At 43.8% G+C, this 25,062-nt stretch overlaps 1 protein-coding gene across 1 annotated transcript in view; it reads right to left on the minus strand.

The window, feature by feature from the left end:
* Nucleotides 1–25,062, minus strand: part of CDH23 (cadherin related 23) — a 516,293-nt gene that overhangs the window by 145,789 nt on the left and 345,442 nt on the right. Inside the window, exons 20-27 of the mRNA XM_054034015.1 lie at nucleotides 22,800–22,912; nucleotides 18,878–18,985; nucleotides 14,771–14,960; nucleotides 12,905–13,050; nucleotides 11,736–11,955; nucleotides 7,233–7,385; nucleotides 4,608–4,721; nucleotides 2,929–3,077 (exon numbers count right to left, since the gene is read on the minus strand). Of these exons, the coding sequence (XP_053889990.1) occupies nucleotides 2,929–3,077; nucleotides 4,608–4,721; nucleotides 7,233–7,385; nucleotides 11,736–11,955; nucleotides 12,905–13,050; nucleotides 14,771–14,960; nucleotides 18,878–18,985; nucleotides 22,800–22,912 (1,193 nt within the window). The remainder of the gene's footprint in view (nucleotides 1–2,928; nucleotides 3,078–4,607; nucleotides 4,722–7,232; nucleotides 7,386–11,735; nucleotides 11,956–12,904; nucleotides 13,051–14,770; nucleotides 14,961–18,877; nucleotides 18,986–22,799; nucleotides 22,913–25,062) is intronic.

The following is a 25,062-nucleotide window of genomic DNA, read 5'->3' on the forward strand; positions in this document are numbered from 1 at the left end:
TTAAGGGAAAGAAGAATGCATCTTCTTTAACTTACTCAGCTGTAAACATTTATTTTAAACTAAACCCACAAAATTATTTGTTTCCTGGATTTGTTTATATCATCACTCTGACATCATTTAAACCCAGTTTAATGTATTTCATTTCCCTTTGGTTTTGTTTCAGGGAAAACAAGCTTTCCTGGAAGGTCATTAAAGCCTGTTTTACAGGCAAATTCTCTGGGGTTACCACCTTCTTTTCTTTCCAGACTTTCATGTGCATTTCATTTCAGGGAGTATTCTAGAAAACATTGTATTGTCTTCTGTAGGAAAGCCATGACTACCAGGTTCAGTTTTGTTTCCTAGTTATTATTGCATTGCTTTACAATATGTTATCATCAAAAGACAGGCAATCAGAACAGTTTCTGCATAAACACAGGGCAATTGTCAAGCATGTATGTTCCTTCTGTTTAAAAACATCTTTTGATTTGCAAACATATTTTTGTTTCCAACTCATCAAAAGGGACTAATTCGTGTGATGAGACAGGGGCCTGGCAAGTTTGATTAGGAAAAACAAAATAAAACACATTTTGAAGGTAAAGCATGATAGTCTATGCTCATCCAGAGCAAATCCAGCAAATGAATGAAAATAGGGTTAAGTTATGGGATTGTGCAGACTACTTGACTTCCCGTAGGGGGTCTGAACAGCATCACTACATTACCCCGAAGCAGAAAGTTAATGCTGTGGCTGCTCCTCCAGAAGGGAGAGGGTTGGTTACAAAGATGGGGGGAAAGTCCTTGGCACCCACCAAGGTTCCTTTGTGCTTCCAGAGTGGCACAAAAGAAGCCTGTAGTGGGTGAATGCTCAGCCCCGCAAAACTTGCACAGTGAGCTTTACACCACCTGCTCCTCACTTCCTGGTACAGAGGGTGTGGCCAGCGCAGCAGTGGCAGAGATGGAGAACAATGTACTTCAGCAATCCTGGGCCAGCAGCACAGTCCCCAGTCCCTGGAAGTTGGAGGCTGCTCTAACTTCACCGGGGCTGGTTTATCCCCTAGCCAACCCTAAGATTAGGACAGGTGGAAAGAAAATGCATTACAAGAGAGCTTCATGGGGCTTGAGTGCAGCATTATAATTCTTGGTCTTTGCCTGGAAGTGGGAGGTCAAAGAGGAGTCTGCAGGCGGACGTGAACACACACTTGAGAGAGGGACATTTCCACCCTTACCCATAAGAACCTGGGAGTTACAGGTGTCCAAGTGCAGACTGGTCACCTGCCCCATAACTAAGAATGTTGTCATTATTCCCTCAAGGCAATCAGACATGCTTTGCAATCTCTTCCCTTTCATCCGTGGGGGGTAAAGGCTGGAGTCATCAATTTTTTACTGATTATATCTTTTAAAAGTTTGCTTCTGGATGTGGAGCTGAATTGACAGCCTGGAGAGCAGGGTCCCATATGAGTTCAGAGAACAGGCACAACATGGGCAGCAACAGAGCCCAGTACTTCTTCCCACGCTGCCCTGGCAACGTGACTTGGCCCTGATCTAGAGGGATCAGCTCTTGGGTAAAAGAGCAACTTAGTCTCCAGGCCTGTTCAATCCTTGGATTCTCTACCTATGTATTTAGATGTATATGCACAGAGCAAAAAGGGAACCTACTGTTATGCTCTGAGCACACTGGCATAATTTAAAAACTACCCACAACAGAAATAACACTGCAGCATAGCTAAGGCGCAGCAAAGCCAGTCAGCATAACTCAGAACCAGGCACATAAAAAGCTAAAATTCAGACAACCAAGAGCACCACTTGTGATTTTTTTTTCTGTAGGGTCATATGTCCACTAAGAACTACTCAGATGGAACTCCTTTCATAGATGGCACCTTTGATAAGGGCCATCAGATGATAGTGACTTTCAGTTACTACCAACCTGGGTGGGATTCAACTAGTGACCAACAGGTGAAAGGCTCCACTATTTTTTCCCCAGCGAATGACTTTGCCATCTCCTTCTCCCTCCACATGACGGACAAAGCCCCGTCACCTCACTGCCCTTTTTCCAGCACTAAGAAATGCATTCAAGGCATAAGAAGGCTTCACAGAGCATACTGCAAAGACTCGTTAGTGCCCACTCCAGAAAACATTTGGATTTGAAGTGAGGTTGGAAACCCTCAGAGGCTGAGTGAATACATGCATTCATTCCCCAGGTCATTCAGCCATTCAGCTCTACTGATGGCTAGTTCCAAAAGGGAAACAAAAATAAAAATGAGACTCCAAACTCCTCCCTCTCTCTCTTTCAAGACTTCTATATCGTCTCAGCCTCTTAGCTCACTGGGAGGAGAGAAAAGACACTGCAGCCTCAGCCAGTGTTGCAATGAAAGCAGCTCTGTTCTGGGGCACTAGCTGCCTGCTATGGAGGCCTGTCTCCTTTCCCTCCTCACCATGGAAAACGTTACTTTATCCAGGCAGACTGGAAACTTGCAGAGTGCAGCTCTGCTGCTGCTGTGTTCTTAGCCACATATACCAGCTGGGCGGGAAAGAAAAGAAAAGCCAACGAAAGAGAAAGGAAGAGGCTTTCACAAGCAGAGTTTTTTTCCTCAAGAAGTGGGGCAAAGCAGTTTCCTGTTTTTTCTCTTCCAGGGTTCCCTCCCATTCCATGTCTCTGCTCAGCATCCAAAAAATGAATGACTTCACTTGCCCAGCTTCCTCTCTCCCAGCCTCTCTCTGGTGTTTTTAGTCCATCAAAGGAGAGGAAGGACTGGCTCCTAAGTGTACAGTAAGGAATAATCCTAGACTAGCAGGGAGATGGATCATGGCCAGAGGTGGAAAGACCTGTTAAGTTCTATACATCTGTGTCTTTCCAGCTAACAGTCAGAATGTGGCAAGAGGGAGGGAGGTGAGATTCCCTTTCACACAGTAACACTCTACCTTTGGAGCCCGGGGAACAGGGGGAATACATGCCTGCACTATGCTGCTGGAGTCTGGGATGTTCTCAGGTACACTGGCCTCGTAACTGCTCTGAAGGAAGATAGGCCGATTGTCATTGACATCTAGTACAGTGATGTGCACGGTGGCTGTCCCAGTCCGCCTGTTCCCTGTGGGGCCATTGTCTGTGAAGAACAGAAAACACAAGGGGGTCGATCTCACCTCTCTCCTTCTCACAGACAGGAAGCACATAATTCTCTTGTCAGGTGTTGACTAGTCGTTGAGGATTACATTTCTACAAGATGAAAAGGCCTTTCCTCTTCTTACGCCAAGAGGCAGGCCACAAATGAGGGAGCTCCAATTCTGCTACACCTTCCGCAGGGAAACAGACTATGGCATCATAAAAAATGCACACACACCTATATTCTACATGGAGTGGCCAATTAATCACCCATTAAAGAAACTGTGAAAAGTAAGAGGCCCACATTTTCTCTCTCTCTGCCCCCAAACTCTCTTTTCTTCTTCACCATCTATGCAATTTCAAAATCCATGCAATTATTTTTTCTTTTTAAGGCAAATGTTTTTTTTTAATTAACCAAAAGAAAAATAGGAAAACAGCATCAGATGCCCAGCTCTGATGCAGCAGCATAAATCAATATGCATGACAATGCAGGAAACAAAAAGATGGCATGAAAATGCAGTTTGGTTTCAAGACTCCAAGGTGTTACCATGAGCAATGGGAAATAAGAATTTAACATGTTTTTAAAAACATACCTTAACACTTATCAATTTTAAATACAGCAAACTGGGGGCCAGGGGACCTGGCAATGTGGAAAGACAGACACTCTGATAACTGCCTGAGGATCAGTGCTTATCCTTTGTTCTTTCAGAAATGGTCACTAAATATCCAGCTGACTTGTATTACCAAGTGCCAACGTAACCCTACATGGGGTTCTTTGGAGATGGGAGGAGACAGAGGAGTTTCCTCTGCTTCTGTAGCTAGAAGGGGGCCAAAATCCATAAGAGGGAGATAATATTATCCACAGCTGCAACACTGGGAACTGCTAGTCTCCTAAAATTGTTCCGCCCCCTATATCATCTGGTTTTCACATGCATTCCAACAATTTTGTGGTCTATAGAAAATCCCTACCTTGCCACTGATCTCCCTTTCCAAAGAATGCCAAGGCTCCTATAAACTAACACAGAACTGTAAGCCCTTGGTGATCATGGTCAGAAAATAGTTGGCACTGAGTCCCTTTGACCATGCCAGCTGGCTCCACAGTGTCAGCTGGCAGCAAGTGAACCAGGTTTTGGCATGGCACTTTCAGACTGATATTGTTGCACCATAACTCCATAGTGAATATTTTCATTACAGCAGGATATACAGTAACAAGAGATTGAACTGTTTCATTACCCGAGGGAGGGCTTTTTCCCCCAGATCACAGTAGAGCAGTGCAGGGAAAGCCCTGGACTGAATGAACACAAATAAGGAATCCCCCTACCACTCAGTAAAGGCAGGTCCCTTCACACTGGGGCTGAGATATATTAACAGAAGTGGGATATGAATCATTATTATTAAAACACATCTACTGACATTGATTTACATGGTGCTGGCAGACAGTTCTCTCTCTCGCCAATGCACTCCAAAGAAGACTTGTATATAACCTAAATTGATTGTTTGAACAACAAAAACAAAAACTAAAGGAAATCCTTACCTATGGCCTCCAGGACTAGGGTATATGATGCCATAGTTTCTCTGTCGAGATTCACTACTGTTCTGACCACACCATCTCTGAAGCCAACACTGAACTTACCATCCTGATTTCCACCTGCAGAAAAGCAAATGAAAATGTTTCAAAGACAGCGAGAAAACAGACACAAATTAAAAAGTGACTGGAAACCTAACCGGTATATTATTGGGAAAACACCACTGTAAAACCAATGAGTGCTTTCTAGTTATGGCTCCAACTAATGGATGACAACATAATTATTATGCTGTTTGGCTCTTGAAAGCTGTTGGGAAGACATGTTTTTAAAATCATTATTGCACAACATTGTCTTGTACCTGTTCTGCCAGATCACATGAAGAAAGCAGTCTCCAGGATACTGGATAAGGTAACGCAACCAAATTATGTCAACTGTATGAAACATAGCACGTTTCCCACAACCCTCATGGCTGCCCAATGTAATGCAATTAGCTCAATCCCTCACACTACTCAGCTCAACACATTGCTACCCAAGTAACAAACCAAATGTCACAATACCATGGATTAATCAGTGCAAACCATCACAGCATGACCTGATCTGTGACTCTGTCGGATATACCAGAACAACTCCGTATTTGTACTCTTTGGAAGAAGATGGGAGTGTTTTATATGGTAAAGAATGAATGGGCCACTAACTGCTAAAGTAAACGGCTCCCTTTTCCCCATCCCTCCAACTACTGGCCGAGGGCCTTTATTAGACAGGTTACAGCCCAACACAGGTTATGGGGAATGCTGTGCTAAGTTAAAAAAGTCCAAATGGAGACTTTCTGCCTCTGAAGAAAAAAGTGGGTCATTTCATACAGTTTTCATAGTGTCCATGGGGAAACACATATGTATTTTTTTCTTGCTGGACCATAAGGGTTGTGGGACAAAACACAGTGCAGCTATAGTAAGAAGAGTGATCATAATGTGATGTTACTGTTTCTCTGTGTTTCCCTCTTCATGTCCAAGTCACATGTGCTCACTTTGCAAGTCAAAGTACTGGAAGGGTTTTTTTTTTTGTTTTGTTTTGTTTTTTTAACTGCAGGTGCAGAAAACTCAGCTTGGGATGTGAAGACCAAGTTGTGGGGTTTATTTTTGGCCTTTTTCTTCACTTTCAGTATTAGAGATTCTGCAACTAGAACTCAACTGACTATTTTGGTGATGATGCACAAGGCAGATTAGAATCCAGTTTGCTCTCCCATCACTCTGTTGGCTCTGCAGTATTAACAGAAATAAAAGCATGTTTGTTTCAGTAATGGGAGCAGATTCGACCTGGGAGGGGGGAATATGGTATTTTGTATAAGGTGTTATTTTTAGAGACATGCTTCCAACCATAAATGCACTTTAAATGAATTGTGCCTTAAGACTTAGTTGCATATCTCACAGCTGCACTAAGCCAATCCTTTTGCTTTTATGATGTTGAGAGGGAAGATGTGGCAGAGGGAGAACTGAAAAGAGTTCTGGTTCTGATTTCAATCAAAACCATATGAGTGAGAATCAGAATGTATAAGAAGAATGCAGAGAAGTAATGCAGGTACAGCACTTCTTTCCCGGCTAAAGGATGGGACTACTTAATAGCTAAAGCTAATATAAAGCTAAACAAATTTGGGGCATCATCATCACTTCTGTACAGAAGAGGGCGATAATGCACAACGTTTGGAACCTCTGGAGAAAGCAGAGCTTATGTGTGGAACATCATTCCAAAGCTTTTCGGGAAGCGTGAACAACAAACTTTCTGTCTTGTATATCAGAACGACAGCAAACTCTTCAGAACACCATCTCCAATAACACCTACAAACGCCACAACAACACTGCCATCGAATAGACAAGCGCCACTTCTGTAAACCAAAACATCCTTCTCCACCTCTCCCATACAGAACACATCAGCACATTCACACTCCCTCTAGCTCCTCTGTCCCCATGCCATTGCCAGCACTCCCACTACTCCACGGGGGTGAAGCCATCTCAATAAGGAGGAGTCTCAAATGTCTATTTTCCCATCCCGGGGTATCACTGGAAGTTGTGGTCAGCCACAGCTCATACCTCCCCTCCAGAGAGTTTGGTCTACTCAGTGCTAGGAATAGTTGGAGTTATGACAAGAGTATTCCAGAAAAACGGGAGTGGAAAGGGACCTGAATCTAACAGCTATATCAACGGTGCCCTACGAGATAGGAGGCGGCACATTTTCATGTCATCTTGCATGCCTGCCTGAATACAGCTCCCTTGGCAATGCTTCACCCGACCTTGCAAAGGAGACTAACAATTCCTGCTTCAAGCCCTCATGCTCATGTTGCGCAGACACACACAGCTGATTACGCTTTCAGGTTGAAGAAGCATAGATAATTCTCAGCCTCAAACAGTTTTTCAGTCATTTGCAAAGCATCATAGGAAAATGTAAGCAAATCAGCCTTGCAAAGCAACAGCAGGATGAAAAGCCCCTTTGGCTGTCTGATTTGCATATGTTTTACCCACAGTGCTTTGCATCATGACTCTGGAATAGGTCTAAGGATGGATTGATGTTCTCCACTGCACAGAGATTAAAGGTACAGCCAAGATATATCAGAGATAAGAAGGCGTAGGAATATTTGGTACCAGTGATGAAGTAACTGAGTTCAGCATTCAGACCCACATCAGCGTCAGTGCAGTTCAGACGGACCACTTTGAAGTCCCGGTGTACGTTCTCAGGTAGGGAGATGTTGTGGACAGCTGGGAAGAAGGTGGGGTTTTCGTCATTCACATCCAGAACTGTAACAGACAGCAGAGGGTCAAGTATGCCCCTTGCCTATGCACCCAGTCTAGTCTGCTGTTCTTAAAAGGCCACTGCCAACTACCAAGCTCTCAAACAGATCCCTTCACTGGTGACTGTTTCGAACATTCCATTTGTACAATTCCTTTATTGTTATTTATTATTTGTACTGAGGGGTTGCCTAGAGGCGCCACTCAGGATCAGAGCCCCATTGTGTTAGGTGCTTTACAAACACAGAATGAAAATACGATTGCTGCCCTGAAAGGCATACAAGATTTTACAGTACAAGTAGACTCTCAATCAGCCCAGGACAGGAGACATTCTGAGGGACAGACATACAGAGACAGTTCCCATTGCTTCCCAAGGGAGGAGGGAAGAGAATCTGGAGCCTAGAGGTAGATGGCCTAGCCACCTCCTGGTGCATGGCAGAGAGGATGCTGGGGCTATAGGTGCAGACAAAGATCCTTCCACACACTGGACTGAAGGAACTCTGGGGTTATTTCTTTTCTCATTTCTTAATTATGTTTAACATAGGCTCTGGCGACCACAATGTAATTAAATTTAACATCCTTGTAGGTAGAAAAATGCCAAAGAAACCCACCACCATAGCATTTAACTTTGAAAAGGGGAGCCACACAAAAATGAGGAGGCTACTTAAATGAAAATTAGAAGGAAGAGTCACAAAGGTGAAATGTCTGCAAACTATATGCGGACTATTTAAAAACACCATAATAGAGGTTCAATCTAAACATATGCACCAGATTAAAACAAACAAGCAAAAATACACCAAACTGTCAGAAGACCAAAAAAACAACAACAAAACAAAAAAAAACCCAATGCCACCATGGCTAAACAGCAGAGTGAAACAGGCAGTTAGAGGTAAAAGGGCATCCTTTAAAAATTGGAAGTGAAATACTAGTAAGGAAAATAGAAAGGAGCATAAACTCTGGCAAGTCAAGAGTAAAAGTACAATAAGGCAGGCCAATAAAGAATTTGAAGAGCAACTATCTAAGGACAACAACAACTAACAGCAATTTTTTTTTTTAAGTACATCAGCAGCAGGAAGGCTGCTGAACAGTCAGTGGGACCACTGGATGCTTGAGGTGCTAAGCGAGCACTCAGAGAAGACAAAGGTAGTTGAAGAGAAGCTAAACTAATTCTTTGCATTGGTCTTCACTGCAGAGGATATAGGGGAGATTCCCACAGGTGAGACATTCTTTTTAGGTGACAAATCTGAGGAACTGTTCCATATTGAGGTGTCATCAGAGGTGGTTTTGGAATAAACTGATGAATTAAACAGGAATAAGTCACCAGGACCAGATGGTATTCACCCAAGAGTTTTCAAGGAACTCAGATATGAAATTGAAGAACTACTAAGTGTTGTATGTAACCTATCACTTAAATCAGCCTCTGTACCAGATGAGTGGAGGGTAGCTAATGTCACACTTATTTTTAAAAAAGGCTCCACAGGCGATCCTGGCAATTTCAGCCTGCTAAGCCTAACTTTAGTACCAAGCAAATTGGTTGAAACTATAGTAAAGAACAGAATTATCAGACACACAGACAAACAGAATATGCTGGGGAAGAGTGAACACAGCTTTTGTAAAGGGGAATCATGCCTCACCAATCTATTAGAATTCTTTGAAGGAGACCACAAGCATGTGGACAAGAGTTATCCAGTGGATATAGTGTACTTGGACTTTTAGAAAGCCTTTAACAGGGTGTCATAACTATAAAGGGAAGGGTAACAGCTCTCCTGTGTACAGTGCCATAAAATCCCTCCTGGCCAGAGACTCCAAAATCCTTTTACCTGTAAAGGGTTAAGAAGCTCGGGTAACCTGGCTGACACCTGACTCAAAGGACCAATAAGGGGACAAGATACTTTCAAATCTGGGGGTGGGGGGAGCTTTTGTTTCTGCTCTTTGTTTTGATTGTTGTTCGCTCTTGGGACTGAGAGCGACCAGACATCAATCCAGGCTCTCCACATCTTTCTAAACAAGTCTCTCCTATTTCAAACTTGTAAGTAAATAGCCAGGCAAGGCGTGTTAGTTTCCTTTGTTTTCTCAACTTGTAAATGTACCTTTTACTAGAGTGTTTATCTCTGTTTGCTGTACTTTGAACCTGAGGCTAGAGGGGGGTCCTCTGAGCTCTTTAAGTTTGATTACGCTGTAAAGTTATTTTCTGTACTGATTTTACAGAGATGATTTTTACCTTTTTCTTTAATTAAAAGCCTTTTTAAGAACCTGATTGAGTTTTCCTTGTTTTTAGATCCAAGGGGGTTGGATCTGTATCCACCAGGAGTTGGTGAAAGGAAGGAGGGGGGATGGTTAATTTCTCCTTGTTTTAAGATCCCAGGGGGGTTGGAACTGTATTCACCAGGAGTTGGTGGGAGAAAGGAGGGGGATGGTTAATTTCTCCTTGTCTTAAGATCCAAGAGGTTTGGATCTGTATTCACCAGGGAATTGGTGAAAAGTTTCTCAAGGCTACCCAGGGAAGGGAATTAGCTTGGGGAATGATGGCAGCGGACCAGATCTAAGCTGGTAGTTAAGCTTAGAAGTCTTCATGCTTGCCCCTACATCTGTACCCTAAAGTTCAAAATGGGGAAGCAGCCTTGACACAGGGTCTTGCACCAAATGCTTCTAAGGAAACCAAGCAATCATGGGATAAGAGGGAAGGTCTTCTCATGGATCAGTAATTGGTTAAAAGACAGGAAACAAAGGATATGAATAAATGGGCAATTTTCACAATGGAAAGAAGTAAATAGCAGGGTTCCCAAGAATCTGTACTGGGATCATTGCTGTTCAACATATTCATAAATGATCCGAAAAAAGGGGTGGAACAGTGAGGTGGCAAAATTTGCAGATGATCCAAAATAACTCAAGATTGTTAAGTCCAAAGCAGATTGTGAAGAGTTACAAAGGGATCTCACAAAACTGGATCACTGGGTGACAAAACGGAAGATGAAATTCAATGGTGATAAGTGGAAAATAATGCACACTGGAAAACATAATCCCAACTATACATACACAATAATGGGCTCTAAATTAGCTGTTATCAAGCAAGAAAGAGATCTTGCTGTCATTGTGGATGCTCCCTGCAAACATCCACTCAATGTGCGTCAGTCAAACAAGCTAAAAGAATGTTCGGAACGAGTAGGAAAGGGATCGATAATAAACATCATAATGCCACTATATAAATCCATGGTACATCCACACCTTAAATACTGCATGCAGTTCTGGTCACCCTATCTCAAAAAGATATATTAGAACTGACGGAGGTACAAAGATGGGCAATGAAAATGACTAGGAGTAGGAACAACTTCCATGTGAGAAGAGATTAAAAAGATTGGGACTGTTCATTTTAGAGAAGAGAGGACTAAGGGGGGATATGATAGAGGGCTATAAAATCATAAATGATGTGGAAAATGTGAATTGGGAAGTGTTATTTACCCCCTCACATAACATAAGAACTAGGGGTCACCCAATGAAATTAATAGGCAGCAGGTTTAAAACAAACAAACAAAAGAAAGTAGTTCTTCACATAATGCACAGTCCACTTGTGGAACTCATTGCCATAGGATGTTGTGCAGGCCAAAAACATAATTGGGTTAAAAAAAGAATTAGGTAAGTTCATGGAGCATATGTCCAGCAATGGCAATTAGCCAGGATAATCAGGGATGCAACCCCATGCTCCAGTTATGTCTAAACTTCCAACTGCCAGAAGCTGGGACTGAATGACAGGAGATGGATCAGTCAATAATTGCCCTGCTTTGCTCATTCCTGCTGAAGCACCTGCCACTGGCCACTGTCAGAGACAGGATACAGGGCTATATGGACTATTGGTCTGATCCAGTATGGCTGTTCTTAGGCTTATGTATGGCTATTAAGTAAACTCACATGAATTAAAACACTAGGTTAATTAACAAAATGTCAGCTCTGAGAACCCAACCCCCAAGCAACACAGAAACTCAGTCCCCTTCAGGCAAAGATCCAGATAAACAGACTGTCCTTGCAGCACACCCTGAAAGGAACAGAAATGCCAGGGCTGTGAGAGCAACAGAGGAAACAGATCCAGAAATCTAGGTCCCCCCCCCCCCACTGACAGTGCCATGCCTTGGTTGTCTCAGTGCTCATGTCTGGGCACTGCTAGCATGAGCACCCCAGCTGATCTCACTTATGAGGAAGATATACACCCAAACCATGTGGGGACGGCAGTACGAGGATAGCCCCCTCCCGATGCATGGCAGTGGGGATTCTGGGACTAGGGGTATGGAAACAACCAGGTCTAGGAAAGAACGCCAAGTGTTGGCTTGAGTGTAAGGGCCTTGGGATGCCCAGCCCTGCAGTCACCTCTGACTGTCAGGGTGCTGGTGGAGCTCTTGGACGGTACTCCCGCATCACTTGCTACCACCCTGAGGTAATACTCGGAGATCCTCTCCCTGTCCAGCACTGCTGTGGAGTTGACGAGCCCACTGCTGCTGTTGATGAGGAAGTCCATTCGGGGCATGCCCACTTGCATGCGGTAGGTCACCTGCCCATTCAGACCCTCATCCAGGTCTATGGCCACCACCTAGTGAGGATGGAGGGGAGAAACAAGCATGGGAAAGAAACCAACATCACACGTCTCATATTAGAGTCCTGAATGTGTTGCCTTGGTCAAAATAAAATAAAAATACATAAACTTCAGACCCAGAGAGCGAGAGATTCCATTTCCCACAGACTCTGAGTTAAACACAAAGGATACTTTGACCGTCACATCTGCTAGTAGTTACAGTACATAGAACCCATGCTGTGACAACACAGGGCTGCATGTGAAATGTACTCCCCTTGAGTTAAAGTATCCGTGTCACATCTGTGGGGAGAGGTTTCAGGAGTGGGAGTTCTGCTACTTAGTACTTACAGCGAGTGCTTGGCAAACATTACCTAACCCCTGCACAACTCCTGGATGGCCAATACTGATGTTTCCTTTCTGCAAATGGGGAAATGGAGGTACAGAGACAGCAAGTGACCTGCCCCAAGCCACAGCATGAGACAGTGACAGAGCCAGGACCTGAGCTCAGGAGTTCCCCATTTTTAGCCCTGTGCTTAAACAATTGTACACACACCTCTCTCACAGAGAAAGCGGCCAGCGAGAGACAGAGATTGGGTGAGGAGAAAATAACCCCTTTATTACCATCACAATTGCATGTAAATTAACCTGAGCCAGTCTCCTAGCATTTGGTTAGGTCCCTAAGATTGCCTGTCTTATGGAGTCTGGGGCTCAGAAATGAATGATCATTTACGGCATCCCCATTTTATACAATGCTGGCTGCTGACTCTGGCCATATTTATCTGGGGGAGGGTACTGACTTCACAGAAGGCTCTCACCAAAATGCAGCAATGATAATCATACTAAACACTTCCATAGCACTGGCACTTCCATAGCACTTTTACAAATGGTGGTTAATACAGGTTAACATGGCTACACAACCACTACAAAATACAGGTTGAAACAGAAATGATGGAAGCAGCAGATTCACCTGGAAGACGGAAGAGCCTGCTGGAAGGCCTTCAGGGACCTCAGCAATGAAAGGCAGGTTCTGGAAGGTGGGATCATTGTCATTGAGGTCCAGCAAATTCACAAAAACTGTGGCGCTACCAGTAGCCCGTAAAGGCGGTCTCCCACCTGCAGGAAAGGCACAACTTCAATCGACAAGCAAGGTTAATGGCAGAAATCCTCCAGAACGAATGCCACTGACAGTTCTACTGACAGGGTTACCTTTCTTTCGGAAGGAGAGTGACGTAGTATGATTCTCCCCTGGCTGGATCTAGCAGAGATACCACTAGGACTAGAATTGGCAGGCCACACACTTCAAATACTGAGTCCCCAGGCTGGAAACTAATCATCAGAGCTAGTTAACCGTTTAAAATAATCCCTTGGGAACAGCAGACAATGTGATGACAATATGTGTATGTGGTTGCAGAACAAAAAATGTCTATGTTCTTACATGATCCTTATCATACAGCGAACCTGAAAAATGTGTGTTGGTGTAATTAACACTGTGCAGTAGTAATGCAAACATGGAAGGGACAGGGTTAAGGCTTACATACAACCTTACTTTGTCATTGCCTGACTTTTGAGAACTTAGCTGTGCAACCAGAATGTTCATTTAACTAAATTTAAAAAACAAACAGTCCTCATAGGATATTCTTTTCAGAGAAAAAGATTTTTTTTAATCACTCAGCAGCCCTTTCCCCCTAAATGATAACATTATTTAGCTAGAGATCACTGGAATGTCATGCCCCATGTATCCTGCAAGTCCTGCAGGAGGGAGCCCCCTCTCCTGCAGACCTTAAGGGCTGTGGCATGCCTGACTTCAGAGCAGTTCACTGTGCCCCAGGGATCTTACAACCCTCAAAGAAGAGACACCAGCCTGGGGCTGCAGCCCACGTGATATAGAACACAGAAGCAGGGTTTCCCTCTTGCACATGACAGCAGTTCCCCTTGAATGGCGTGCAGCAGCAGAGGTCCCCTCCTGCTGACTTTCTACTGTCTGCAGAAGAGGAGCTCCTCTCATATCCTTCTTATGGGTGTGAGGAGGTTTATAAAAGCCCTGCCGCAAACACTTACAGAGAATGCCTGGGTTGGGGCAAAGGCTCTTAAAATTTCCCTAACTTCTGATTTGTAGGACCCAGTTAAATTAACCATGTGTGCAAACACCACAGCCTTTGCCAGCTGCACACTCTACACGCTGAGTGAGCAAATCCTTCTGAAACACACTGTACATGCACAAAGTACAATCTGGTCATAACTCAATGAAAGAAAACCCAGTTTTCACCACAGCACTCAAAAGCACTTCTCCTCAGTAAGGGCTATTTCGAGGCCAAATTTCACCTCTCTCATCTAATTTGTCTGGTCTCTTAAATGAAATCACAAAAAATGTATTTTTTTTTATAATTGGGCAAGTATTTCCCCTCCCTCCCCATTCTTCTCCTCAGAAATGGCTCATCTATTTTGCTCAGAATAAAAACAAAAACAAAAAACCCTAAGTTGCCTTCAAGCAGAGAACAGACTTGGAAAATTTTAGCTTGATATGTGAAAGTTTCAGAAAAGTACATGCAAGTGAAAACAGAAGGTTAGAATGGAAATGCTTATGTAACCTTAGCCACAGTGGTTGCTACCAGTCCTGCTATGTCAAAAACAATTATGCAACACGATATTTTAAGGGAATTCTATCATGCCACTCCAGTAACTTACACGCTGCTTGATAATAGTACAAAGAGAAAGAAACAGGATGCAAAAATAGATAGATCCTATATTTGGAGCAACAGGAAAGACAAATGGCAAAGGCATACAGTAAGTAATGAGAAGCAGCATGGAGCAGAATAACTGAGTTGGAGCTTACGGTCAGTGACGGAGACCATGATCTTCCTCATTAGTTCAGCTTCTTGGGGGTTTGGGTTCTCTCTATCCAACACGACCCCCGTGGTCCGGATCTTCCCCGTGGTGCTGTTGAGGCTGTAGAATTTATTCGGTGGCCTGATGCTGTACACAAGGGAGCCATTCTCAGCCAGGTCAGGGTCAATAGCAACCACCTGGAGAGACCAAGTGCAGATGTCAGTCTGCTAAATCAAGGGAACCCTGTTCAGTACAGCGCATCCACACAGTCAACTCTCAGATCTGAGATGAAAAACTGAAAAGGAAACTAAAGCAAACCAAAAAGAAATAAAAAATTAAGTGCACTAAAGAGCTTGTGTTGCCCCATGGGAAACTCTGAAGATAACCCTCTTTAGGCATCATTCTCTTCTGTGTCAGACATTTTCTGTTTTATTTTTCTCCCTCGGAGTTTTTAATTCCCAGGGATATTTACATAAAAATAAGAACTTTGTTACTTAGGACTTCACTGCTCCTGTTGCTTGTCACTCACCTGATTTAGTATTATGTTGGTGATATAATTATTATTTTTCCAGCAACTAATTGTGATGTCAAATGCAAGATGACTTTCAGTGGGGAATAAGCAGCAGGAGCAGTGGCATGCTGAAGAAATACAGATTTTGTTTCATACAAGACATCCCTACAGAGCAAAAATAATGGAAAAGAAATATGGAACCCCTATATGGCACCTTCCATCACAGCATTTTACTGAGACTAATCAACCTGCCCAATATCCCTGTGAAGTAGACAAGGATTATTTGCCCACCACTTAAGTGCAGCTTCTCTCTTGGGTGGAAGGTGGGTGCTGTAACAGAGCACAGCAACCCCATACACCAATTTAGGAGAGTATGTAGAGAAGAATATGGCATCCGACTCAAACTGCAGGGGGAATTCAGACAGACAAATTACCCCCACAGCAATTTGATATGGACACTGGGGTTAATTTACAAAAACTTCCATCAGAGTTTTAATTGCCACAAGGGAGCAGGGTCTTGGTCTTACAGCTCATCTGTGTTGGGATATAGAAGTTGGAGGATTTGCCAATTGGCAACAGTTGATCTTTAGGGGCCAGTCCTGAAATCTCTAAACCCTGAATCTTTCTGCTCACCTCCCCCCTTTTTACCCAGAAATCATAGCACAAATGGCAGATAACATTGACTGGATGCCACAGCAATACCAATGGCAGAGATTTATTATTTGTACTGTGCCCCAAAACATGCCAGATGCTTTACAATGGTGCACCTAGCACAATAAGGCCCTGATTGGGGCCCCTGAGCACAACTGTAATGCACCAAAATACATAGAAGTGTACCGTAACACTGTGCTATACTATACAATGTAGGTATTGTAAATTATGGAATGGATAATGGGTGGAATTATGGGCAAAGTGGAAACTGCAACATCATAGCTTTTACCAGTCCTCAAGCTCCATACAAATAGACCAACAGTCAACAAGTCCAGTACCCTGTCCCCGAGGATCACCATTGATGGAAGCTTCATAGTAACAAAGAGCACAAGAATATTTTGAGATGGAAGGAAGCCCAGCCAGCTGCTGCCCAGGTAATGTCTCTCCATGTGATCTAAGGCTAGGTCTACACTACCCGCCTGAATCGGCGGGTAGAAATCGACCTCTCGGGGATCGATTTGTTGCATCCCATTGGGACGCGACAATCGATCCCCTAATCGACGCTCTTACTCCACCAGCGGAGGTGGGAGTAAGCGCCGTCGACAGGAAGCCGCGGAGATCAATTTTGCCGCGGTCCTCACAACGGGGTAAGTCGGCTGCGATATGTCGAATTCAGCTACGCTATTCACGTAGCTGAATTTGCGTATCTTAAATCGACTCCCCCCTGTAGTGTAGATGTAGCCTAAGTGTCTGTTCTAACTCCTTCAGGCGTGTCCTTACAAGTGCAGAGATACAGTGGCAGAGCAAAAGGTTACAAGCCAATATGCCATAGAAACCACCACTTCGGTTTGCCTTTATCAGCCACAATGCTTCATTTTAATTACACAGGAATACATTATATTTGCTCAGCATAAATAATAATAATTTAACATATTATTAAACCCCTCTGCTTTCCCAATAAGAACAGATGCAGAAGGAGCCACAGCCATGTGCCCAAGTGAATCGTGCACTCAGAAAGCACAGCTTGCTCCCCCATGGGGAAGGGGAAGCAGATAGGCCAGCTACAGTAATGCAGAGTTAATTTCTGTAAGGTGGACTTGGAATGGAATCCATTCCCCCTCCTGCTCCAAGATTAATGTTTCACTACAGGATTTTTTCCCCCAGTCTTTCCTGTTTGATGATTTTGTGGATTCTCTTCACTTTTCCCTCATTTATTTTCTGTTTCACGCCCGTCATTTTTCTCCCAGCATGATGGAAAATAATTCTCTCTCCTCCTCTCTTTTATTTTGCTGAAGAGATTTGAAAGACTTTAAATCAATGCCTTTCAGAGAGGTCCTTGAGGGAGGTCACAGGCGAGGCTAGGAAAGCAGAAGTTAGCCAAAAACATTGTTTTAAAGAAACACACACACACACACGCGCGCAGAGGAAAGACTGCAACATGCTTGGGGTGGGAAGCATGGCTGCAGTTCAAGGACTGTGTTCTCCAAATGGACTTTCACGCCTTTATAATCATATCAGGGCCCAGATGCACAATGGAGGACACAAAGTTCAAGTCCCATACTGCACATGGATCAGATTCCAGTCTCATGCTGTAGAGAACCTGCGCTATCTGTAAGGAAACTGCAGTGATTGCTGTAGTCTCAACGCGTTAAGCTCTGATCCTGCAAAGACTTAACCTTCTGCATTGTAACAATAGTCCTATTAGCTTCAATGAGATTACCTACAGAACATAAAGCTAAGCACATGTATAAGTCTTGGCAAGATCAGGGCTTTAGATTGCTAAATGAATATTAGAGGAAGCAAGTATGTGGGATAACTCCAGGCTAGATCCTCAGCTGGTGCAAATGGACAAATCCACATAGGGCAGTGGGGTTACACTGATTTACCCCAGCTAAGGACCCAATCTTCAATTTTCATTTTTTTAAAATGAGAAGTATCTGCCATGATGCTGAGTTCTTCATAATTTTAAACAGTGCTGGGGTCCCTGAATTGGAGCTGCCATTTCACTGGCACTTTCCAGCAGGAAAACCAATCAGCTGATAGAGTCCCCTCTTCTGCAGTTGGATTGGCTCACGCAGACCCACTCACCCACATGGAGTCCCACTGACGTCAAGTAGCTTGAGACAAAGCAACTGCTATTTAATAGATACATGAGTGGAATGGCTGGGGACTTCTGTTTTAAGGTCATACTGATATTTATTAGAAAATGGTACAAAACATTGTGGAGACATTTAAACCATTGTTAAATTAACAAGAAAATCCTTTAATAGACAGCAAAATTTGCCTTTAATCAGCCACAAAAGCCTCTAGTCTTGTTCCCGTATTCATCTGCTAAACAGCAGTTCAAATTTTCTCAGGAGATATGCAAGATGGTGGCTGTCTCATTTATTATAGTTTATAACCATTTAACCTTACTGGTGATTGATCCAACCAGATGATGTGGTTATTACATTTTTAAAATCAAACTGCAGTTTTTCTTTCAACAAAGGCCTGTTAACTCCATGGCTTTAAGCACCAGGATTTCCTGGCTGTATCCCACTCTCTGGCCATGCGAACACCATTGGATTAAAGGAACAGACTTCTTAGAATAACTGTTCTCTTCACTGGGCCAAACACAGTGAATGCGGTGAAAATGAATTTGGCACAGTGTGCCAATTCCTGCCTGGGAGAGTGCCAGGGCTGGCACGATGGAGGGGACAGGAGATGGCAGGTCAGGATGGAGAGATACATATACAAAGGTGCTGCAGGACTCAGGGCTAGTATAACAGGACTGAGGTGCCCTGGCAGCACTGCAAGGCAGAAGCATGCACAGATCTTTGTCTCCAGTTAAAGGCGTCAGCCCTTCAATATTACACATGCTAAAAGTCAGTCCAGACAGCACAAAGATTAAAACTAGTTTCTTTGTGCTTCTGGATTCAGAGGGTGCATTCTGTTGGCTGTCATGGCACATACCGTTGTGACATCGGAGTCTGGGGGGGTCATTTCCACCAGGTTAATGAAGTACGGATCATCCTTCCACATGGGATAGTTATCGTTAATGTCCAGCAAAGTGATGTTCACCTGAAAAATGATAAGTGTGAATATGGACTTTCCTATCCAGTAACCAGCATGGTATGACCCTAGAGTAGCTGCAAATCTACCTCAGTGCTTCTGCTTATTCATGTCAGATAGGGTTGGGCTTACAATGTCTGACCCTGGTCCCTTCACCTTTCCCTCTGAGCCAGTGTCACAAATGATGTCATTTTAGCAAGATGGCTGTCCCTGTGGGTGGTTCCGAAATGATGAGTGTAATTAAAAGGATTTCTTCTTAAAGCCAATTCATTGTCTCTACCAGACGAGAAGGTACTTCTCACCATGCACCGTTTCAGAAGCACTGTGCTGAGTGCCATGAGAGCCACTTTCCTCTCCATAAACACTGCTGTCTAGAGCCAAGTGAAACAGTCACCGTAAATATGGAAATTTGACCAATTCGGCCTTTTCTCCAATTTTTTCATTATTTGAAATTATTTGCGGAATAGTCTCAGTCTGTATGTTGGGTGGCATGTTCCATATCTGAAATCCAAAGAAAGTTGGTTCATTTTGTATGGATATATAGGTCGAATGGCGCTGTTTCCTTTCCTTGACTGGAAAAGCATAACACTTTGATTCAGGTTTAGAGTGCATCCTTGTGCTGATGAATTCAGAGTGAGTTTTATGTGAATATTCTTCTACATTCCCTTAAAATTTGCTGTTTCCACAAACACTCCTATCAGTGAACTCAAGGAGTAAGACAATGGTTTGGGCATTTTCCATACTGGGACCCCACGTTACAACAGAAGAACATTTCAGAATTCCTAATGCCTAATCATAAAGGGAGGGTTCTTGTGATTGCTGGGTTAAGAACAACATACTAGCAGATTCATGGAAAATGGACGCTGAAGGCACAGGGAAAGGGAATTTGTTTGAACATTCAAACAAATATTTGCAGGACATTTTTTACACTCTTCCCCAAACTCTCTGCCTTGCCTGGGCTATGGTCCACATACTCCCGGCTATGGCCCAGAATCAAACAACTCCTACTCACCTTACATGAACGATCCCAGTAATGGCACTACTTCCATGAGTAAGGCCAGAAGGATGGAAACCTAAACTGGACCTCCAGATGTTGTAGTTTGAGGGAGGCCAAGGGGAGCTGCCTGATTTCCCATGACAGGCAGTGCAATGCAAGATAGCCAGTGTTGGTAGGGGCTGTAGCTGGGGTGCCATTGTTCATTACAACTGCCCTATAAGAGTTGTATTGTAGCAAAGTTAGCCATTCTCTGTTTGAAAAAGTTTTGGCAGGGCTGAGAGCAGCTGCTTCCCTCATAAACGCTAATCAGAGACACTACACGATGCAGTCTGAGCAATTTCCTTGATCTCTCACTACCCTGGTAAATTATTTACAGAGTTTGAAATTCCCATTAATTTAGTGGCCTGGGGCTGCTGCTTATTGAACAGGGCATTTTACTGTATTTCTGAAAAGTTCTCTTCCCAGCAAGGCACCTGACTCAGGCATTGTGGCAGGATGTAGGGATAACAGGGAAAGAATGTTAGGAAAGGGAGGAAAAAACAAATAACAAGACCATTAAGTGGAAGAAGCAAGAAGGGAATGAGCGAGGGATAGGCAAGGGGTAAGAGAACATGGATGGTGGGTGCAGAGCGGGGAACAACAGAGAAGCAGAAAAGGGTACAGAATACAAAGCAGGAAGAGAATGGCACTCTGAAGCGTTAACTATTTTTCCCCCCAATTTAAGTAAAAGAGGAGGCTGGGGGTGGGTAGACAGGGTCCAGATGGATCATGGGATTGACGGTGGGATGCAGAGCCTTTCACACGTTAGTTCTCCAGTTTAAATCCAGGCCAAGTCAAGAGCGATCAAAATAAAAAGTCTCAGAGGGGAAGAATAAAATAAAACAGGAGGAGGGGTGACAAGAAAAGGCCCACCCAGTGCTTGGGTTAGTGAAATTACATCTATAAATTTATGTGCACATTCTGCTTCCAGCTTCACCTTGGGGCTGTATGGAAAGGTCCCACATCTCTGCCAATCTGTGAGGGAAGGAGGTGCTGGCAGAATGCTGCTGCTGAGGAAACCTGAATCAAAGTGTGTTTAGCTTTGGGAGGGTGACTAAGCTAACTGGGCAGGCACACAACAAAACACTGTCAGGTAACCACTTCTATTGAATTTCAAGCCCTGGTTCATGGGGCACCTTTTTTTTTTTTTTTTTTTTTTTAAAAAAACACAAATCCTCCTAAAATCTCCTTAGTGCCAAATCCCACTCTTCTGGTCCTAATGCACACCAGAAAGCAAGCATACATACACTCACTGACTGGAAACAAGCTGTTGACTGTAACAGCTTTAAGAGTTTTAACCAGCTCTTACAAACTCTCTTTATTATCGTTCATGTGCAAGAGATGGCCTACTAAATGCAGAATGGGATGTAGGAAACCTATCATGTCTGTCCCAGCATTCAGGGTTCAGATAGCTGTCCCCAGCTGCTGGTTGCTTCTACAATATCACTCCAAAGCTCCAAGAGAGGCTAAGTCAAGATCAGGGTTTTAATATTAGCAAATATTCTCCTAAAACAAACCAAAGCAAACCGTGCATGTGTCTGTTTAGCTCAAAAGGAGACTAAGGTCAGATCATGCAATTCAGAGAGATGCACATTCCTTCAGCCACACACAGGAGGATCACAGGTGCCATCCAGTGGTAGGTCAGGAGAATCTCAAGTTTGTGGTCTCCAGTGCTATCCCAGGCACCGTTTTCTATTTAAGGCACAGAAGAGGTTTGTTAGGTGAAGCTCAGATGTGTATTCCCAATGGCTATCCCAGAGGATGTGCAAATGGGGCCTGCTGATGGTGTAGCTGAATCACAAGCATAGGCTCTTTAGGGCTGTTTCAGAACATCTGAGAAAGAAAAGACCTAGCAGATCAACTACTCCATTACCTAGGGACAGATGCAGGATTGTTCTCTACAGCACATTCTCTCTCTTTCATGTCCTTTCCAGTCCCATTTTAAGGCTCCAAGCTTACACTGCTTCCCTTGGGATATTAATCCACAGCCAAACTGTTCCCTTTCTCCCAGGTGCTGTTCTATTTCAAGATACTGGAGTGGCATGTCCGCTTATTCTGGGGTGTGCATGCATTCCCTGTGTGGATTTCTGGGGGTGTGTAAAGGTGGTGCAGTAGCTGCTGGTCAGCTGGTGTGAATCCCAACATGTGCGTTCTCTAGGGCTATCACAGGCAATGTTTGCTATTTAAAGGGCACTAGCGTGGTTTGTTAGGGAACCCCAGGCACGTATGCCCTATGGAGCACTGGGTTTTGGGCTCTTTTTTCCTATTCAAAAGGTGGTGCAGTGGCTGGTGAATCCTGGGTGTGTATTCCAGCTAAATGCAATAGTCAAACTTTAATCAGACACCAACTTCCCACCGAGTTTTCAGGTGCTCTAATTACAGATACTTTTAGGACATATGTTAACGTAACTTTTCTCCATTCCAGAAACTGTTCTTTGCCTTTTAATGAATCTATTAGGAGACTGGTCCACACTCCCATGGAGCCTCAAAGAGGACACAGCAGCAGACATGCCAGCCACCTCAGACTCAGCAGGACTGTAACCTGCCTGCCCCAGATTCAACAGGAAACATCAAGTTATCAAGGGGCCAATTGTACCCAGCACCAGTGAGAACTACCTCAGAGAGCTCTCCCCTTTAGCAGTGCAAAGACACTTCCAGTGACTCGCAAGTGGAAGAACAGGTTCAAGAAAGATTGTCATCTTTATATTAGTACCGGCTGCTCATTACATCTCTTGTACTATCAGAGTAAGGAGCAGTTTGGCTGAGACCAAAAGCATTTGAACTCACAGTGGCAATGCCTGTTTTCTGGTTGTGACCCACGCCACCATCCACGGCCCGGACAATGAGTATGTACTCTGATTTGGCCTCCCGGTCCAGCAAAGAGGTTGTGGTGATTTCACCTGCAGAAAGGGAAAATGGGAGAGAAAAGAGATATGGGATAATAGTGATTCCGGGGCACATGCCCAGATGGGATGAGGAGAGTGGCATGAGCATTTGGAAATACTAATGCACAAAAGTGTACACAAGCCTGAATGTGTGTGTACAAAGAGAGAGATCATTGTGAAGGGGTGAAAAATTCAGATTTGGAAATACGATCAGTTTCTTCCACAAATGATCACATGCAGAGAGAGCCGAGAGACATGGACACTGAAAGAGAAGCAATGTCAATTCCATGATTCTGTTTAAAATAGACAACTATAATTTTCTAGGGCAATCTTTGTAAATCCTCAGAGGGGTCCACTCCATCCCTTCCCCCGGCAATGCCTGGCTACTTAAGGGGACTGGTACTCTCCCACCCCCGATGCGTTTAAGTATTCCTAGTAAAGGCCATGTTTTAAGTTTTGTGTGAGGGCATTAAAGTACATGGTTATGTCAGTGACACTAGATGAATGACTGGTCTATATTTGTAATTAGCTATTGGAGCTTGAGATTCCAGCCATGACCTACGGACAATGTGTCATGGTGACACCAATGATCCCTTTGAAACAGCTGTGGTGAGGACCAGATCAGTGATGTGGTTGTGTAGTAGCGTGTTCTGTGAGGGAACACTTGTAACAAACAGTTCCACTCTGCAATGCACTTGTCCGTCGCTTCACTGCAATTGCAGACTCAGGCTGCGCAAAGCTTGTGAATCAGTTTTGCACAGTCTGGAAATAATCTGGATGAATTCAGGCTCTGCTTTGTTGCTCTCAAAGTTCAGATATATTAACCTAGATGACAGGTAATCTATGATATCACTGTAATGTTACCTGGCTTGAGCTCAGTGACTTCACAGCCTTGTGAGGACATCACTGTCTCTTAACAAACATGTAGAAAAATAACACAAGAATCTAACGGCTGATATTCCCAAGGTAACAGCAGCTCATAGGAAGGAGCCAAGCCTTAGTTAGATTTGGACAGAATTTTCCACGCTATGGCAGACCACAATGACATTATTTCTATCATCTCCTCAACCATCTGTAATCGCCTTTCAATTCCAAATCACCTTCCCGCCAATCATCTCTTCTTCTCCCCCTACTCCACGTTCCAGTTGTTGAAAGGAGCTCAGCACGGAGGACTGTGCTCCACTATGGAGGAGCTTTTATGTGAGGGGCTGTCCAGGGCAGCAAGAGAAGGAAGCAGGAGGAGAGGGAAAATTAATCTAGATGAGAGAAATTTAAAAAGTTAAAAGGTCTTAAAATATATTGGCTTCCAAAGTTTTGTGGCATCAATTAATTCACAGACTGAAAAAAGTAATCAGTAAAAAAGTTTTAAATATGAATGTGTCGCAATGATGGATCACTCCTCCTGTCCACAAAATTGCATCTAATTAAGCGCACCTTTACAGAGCAGGTTCAGCTAATTTGAATCAGGAACGTCTCTAGAAAGTGCATACACCTCGAAGGCACTGAGCAAGCAGACACAGTTCTGCAGTATCTTACTTTTCCATCCTTTCTTTACATGCCTCTATGCACCAATGTATGCTACAATGTGCCTGGATTCGACGTGAGGCTGTGAGTGAAAGGAATTCTTGGATCGCACTGGATACTCAGATTTTTCCAGAGAGCTTCCTCCCAGCATTGCTAGGTCAGCAACAGCTTAGAACAATGTGGTGTGCGCGTCTTCATAATCGTGGCCAGTTATGTCATCTACACTAATCCCCTAACCTCTTTTCCCTTCTCCTAGACTGAATAACAGAGTAGAATGTTGATTAGAGTTCCCCTTAGACCAGGGCCCTTTGTTTGCTAGTCATTCTCCCACTTCCGTCTAGAAAATGACTGTGGATTTGGGCACCACATACTATAGTGGCAGGATGGGTAATTGTGCCTGACGTCCTGGGACCAGGTGCACTTTATACTCCCTTAGGATGTGTTTCTCCTACAATAAACACAGTGGGGAACATGAGAGAGAAAGATCGTGGGGAGGGGGAGGAATGGAGGGAGGAAAATGACAAGAATAAAAGGATGGAGGGAAGAAAAAAAGATGTGAGAGAGACAGAAAAGGAGAGAATACGAAAGATGCTGGAAGGAGAAAGAGAGGTGGGGGGGAGAGAAAGATCACGTGGGCAGGC

This window comes from Malaclemys terrapin, chromosome 7, assembly GCF_027887155.1.
Source record: "Malaclemys terrapin pileata isolate rMalTer1 chromosome 7, rMalTer1.hap1, whole genome shotgun sequence".
Lineage (NCBI taxonomy): Eukaryota > Metazoa > Chordata > Testudines > Emydidae > Malaclemys > Malaclemys terrapin.